We start from the raw sequence: 4000 nt of genomic DNA on the forward strand, positions 1-4000 counted from the left end.
TAAATTAATTTAACCTTCATTTTATCACACCCTCTCATGGAATAAAAATTAGGAGAAGGACCAACGTATGCAAATTACACAAAATTCAACCAAGGCCAAAGGAGAAAACTAACCAAAAATTCAACCACAAAGCATATATTTATTTATGAAATAAGTACACATATATACGTATGGTATATTGATTTATATAATGTATTGCTATATTTGGTCCCCGAAGAAGGTCCTGCGATGATGCCATTAAGGTTTGGGTTTATGCTTTTGAGTGTAGATATAATCGACATGTGCAGCTAGCGTCCTTCTTATCAAACATTCTTCTGTGCCTTCTTCACAACTCTCTTCATCTATCTCTTCCTTTGTAGCTGCAACATCCTACAGTTCAAACATGCCAATTCTCAAAACCAAAATTGAAAAAAGAATAAACAATACTATCAAATATCACAATTCATCATGGGATGATAAAATAAAATAAAAATATATATTTTTAATCCTTATATTTTTGGTCAAATATAATCTAGATATTTAATTAATCCTATAATTCATCATCGCAATTAATCTGATGATAAAATAAAATGTTTTGGAATTTTGACTGGCTCCACCAAAATAAGAACCAATTTTTTAAAATCACACACATAGACAAAAAAAATAAATAGAAAAGAAGTTTCATATCATATGGATTCATTTAATTACTACGATTACTTGGGTGGATGAAAAATGAGAAGAAAATTTACCTCATGCGAAGAAGAGACAACGTTAAGTGAAGGATTAGGACGAGAGGCATGGATTAAATTGAAGCTTAATAGAAGAGCCAAAGTGAAGAGTGTGACCACTTTAGACATAGTTCTATTCTTTTAATCACTCAACCTCAGATTCTTTGTGCTGGGTGGTAAGACAGTGAGCACTGAGGAGAGCCTTTTATATAGATATAAAATTGAGGGTATGGTTGGGATTAAGAGTGTAAACACCACAAACAACCTATCGAAATTCTCGTGTCTCATACTTTGTTGACTTTTTAATTGCCACGGTTTGGAATATCTCTCTATCTACCGTTTCCAAGAAGGAAATTGGATGTCGATCCCTCTGAGTACAACTTCTATGCCTATCTTATATTTGATAAGAATAAAGGATAATTTTAAGAGTTATTTTTAGAATAATTATTATAATTTTGTGTATTTTAAAAGATTATTATTTGTTGTTTTTAACTTAGAATATTTTTAATATATATATTTTAACACTTATTTATTTTAAACCTTTTATTAGTTACTTGTATTTTTTTCTCACATCATATCATTTATCATATCTATTTTTTTTTTCTTTTTTCACTTTCTCTCTAATAGTCAAATAACTTTTGGTGTCTACTAATAGAGCATATTTAGTAATCCACTTTAATAGTTTATACTTATTATATATATATATATATATATATATATATATATATATATATATATATAAACTTCGTACCCCATTGTTCACAGGCTCTTCACTATGCGAAGGTATGGGGGAGGGATATTGTACGCAGCCTTATCCTTGCATATGCAAAGAGGCTGTTTCCGGATTCGAACCCATGACCAACAAGTCACCAAGGCACAACTTTACCGCTGCACCAGGGCTCGCCCTCTATATATATATATATAAAAGAATAAAAAACATTACTATGAATTATAATAATTTACTCATTCTACTCGATCAATTGAGTTAGATATAATTTACCGTTTATACTTATTTTAATTAGGTTATAAGCTTAGTTGATGAAAATAATATAAAAGTATATACATTGAGAATTTGTGTAACACCCAAACAAATCACACCAGGAAGAGAGGGATTTAGAAGCTATATAGGTATGAGACTGTACAGTTGAGAAAGACTTAAAATTAATTGGTACTACTTATACCAATAAGATGCATCTACTCTTCGGTAAACTATCACAAAAGAACTTCACATTTAAGTGTGTTTGACTTGGAGTAGTTATGACATGAGTGACCTTTTAGAAAATTTTTAAGAAAGTGTGTGAGTAAGGACAATCTGCTGAAAAGTCTTGTGTTGGTTTGTAGGGTCAGTCACTGATCTTCGAAGCAGACAAAATTGATTTTTGAGATCTCGAAAAGGGTTATCTATGGAGGGCTCTAACCAACAAAGATGTTGAGTGATGTATCATCCATGAAGTGTCATAGTATGATAGCCGCCAAAAAGTAAAAAATCAGGAATGTTACAAGTGGTATCAGGGCAAATATCTCTCCCATTATGGTGTGATTTGAAGACGAACTAGGAGAAAGTTGAATAACATGTAACACCCCAACTAATCACACCAAGAAAGAAAGACATTCGAAGACTCTGCAAGTTTGAGACTGTACAATTGAAAAAGACTTAAAGGACTTAATTGGTACTACATATACCAACAAAATACATCTATTTTTCGATAGTCTATCACATAAGAACTTCATAGTTAAACGTGTTTGACTTGGAATAGTTATAAGATGAATGACTTTCTTAAAAATTTTTAAGAAAATGGTGTGAGTGAAGACAAAATATGCTGAAAAGTCTTATGTTAATTTTTTGGGTTAGTCATTGATCCTGTAAGTAAGTAGAACTGATGTTTGAGATCTCAAAAAGACTACCTATAGAGTGTTGTGTCACCGCATGAAATGTCATAATATAAGAGTTACTGAAATTTAAAAAATTAAAAATGTTACAAATTAAATTATATATTCTTAAATAAATGTTAACTTCATGTATGAATAATTTAGTTATTTTATACTGGTCTCTATGCAGCTGTCAAGAAAGTTAATTTATACAATAAAACTTCTCTTTCATGTCTTTCTACTCTCTTTTTTTCATATCTCTGTCTACTGAATGACTTATTACACATATCACTATCTATTTTCATATATATATATATATATATATATATATATATATATATATAAAAGAAAGTTTTAATTGATTTTATTTTATTTAATATTATTATATCTAAAATACTTTTTATTTGATTGAGGTTAATTTTAATGATTTTTTTTATTTTTGATATTAAATTCTAATGAATGGTAAGTTGAAAAAAATTATTTTTTAATTGAAATTGATGTAATTAAATAATTTAACTAATTTTTTTAGTTAGTGTGACTCATTTATTTATATATATATATTTAAGATCGGAGAGAGTATTATATTTGAAATCAATAAAATTTAAAACTACTTTGCTATTGATTTTTCTTCTAAGTTTTTTTTTTCATTCTTGTAAAATCTTAAACAAACAAAAATATTTTAAAAAATTCTTACATAAACAATTTAATGAATTAAACTATAGATACATTAATTGTTTTTGGGAGAAACATTTATTGCCTCGGTCTCAGGGAACAATAATTGAAATCATTAAATATTTCACACAATTATTTAATTATCCTTCGATCCTTAAAAGTATGGCTTAATTCTTATTATAAAGATTAATTTAAAATATTTTATGTATTCATTATTTTTTACAAAAACATATTTAATTAAAGTTATTTCTATTAGTTTTGAATTAATTAATTAGATCTTATAATAAGATCTCAAGAGATTAGTATATAATTGAAAACTAAGAACACCAATTAATATATTTTTCTTTTTAAAAATACTAGGAATAAGATTTTTTTTTTTTGTAAGAAACTAGGAGTAAGATGTTAACCAATCCAAAATAGAAGAATATCTTTTATGTTCACATTTTTTTATACTCATCCCAAACCTATTCCATCCTTAACCAAAATAAGAAAAAAGACACGAAAGTAGTTGGTGCCCTTGGTGTTTGTTTCATGAGGCACGGCTAGTTTTGTTTTTGTTTTGTCTACTGTTTTCTATTTTTGCTGCTGCATCAGAAAAAAAAAAGTAAGAGATAGTTAAAGTCAAATGTAACTGGCTCCGTTACCGTCCCTAATTTAGTCACAAGTTTTGAAGACGATGTTAATGCATGCGTCATTCATTTAATGTCAATTACAGTCATTCAATGTGCCAGGTAAGATTGATGCCTCTCACC

The 4000-nt window shown here is 28.1% G+C and overlaps 1 protein-coding gene across 1 annotated transcript; it reads right to left on the reverse strand.

The window, feature by feature from the left end:
- Positions 1 to 901, reverse strand: LOC114384385 (phytosulfokines-like). The gene is made up of 2 exons (XM_028344058.1): positions 729 to 901; positions 1 to 369 (listed from the first exon to the last, which is right to left on the reverse strand). Exons 1-2 carry the CDS (start codon positions 834 to 836, stop codon positions 238 to 240), a joined length of 240 nt encoding a protein of 79 aa, XP_028199859.1. The 5' UTR covers positions 837 to 901; the 3' UTR covers positions 1 to 237.
- Positions 902 to 4000: the final 3099 nt, after the last annotated feature.

Source organism: Glycine soja, chromosome 14 (genome assembly GCF_004193775.1).
Source record: "Glycine soja cultivar W05 chromosome 14, ASM419377v2, whole genome shotgun sequence".
NCBI lineage: Eukaryota > Viridiplantae > Streptophyta > Magnoliopsida > Fabales > Fabaceae > Glycine > Glycine soja.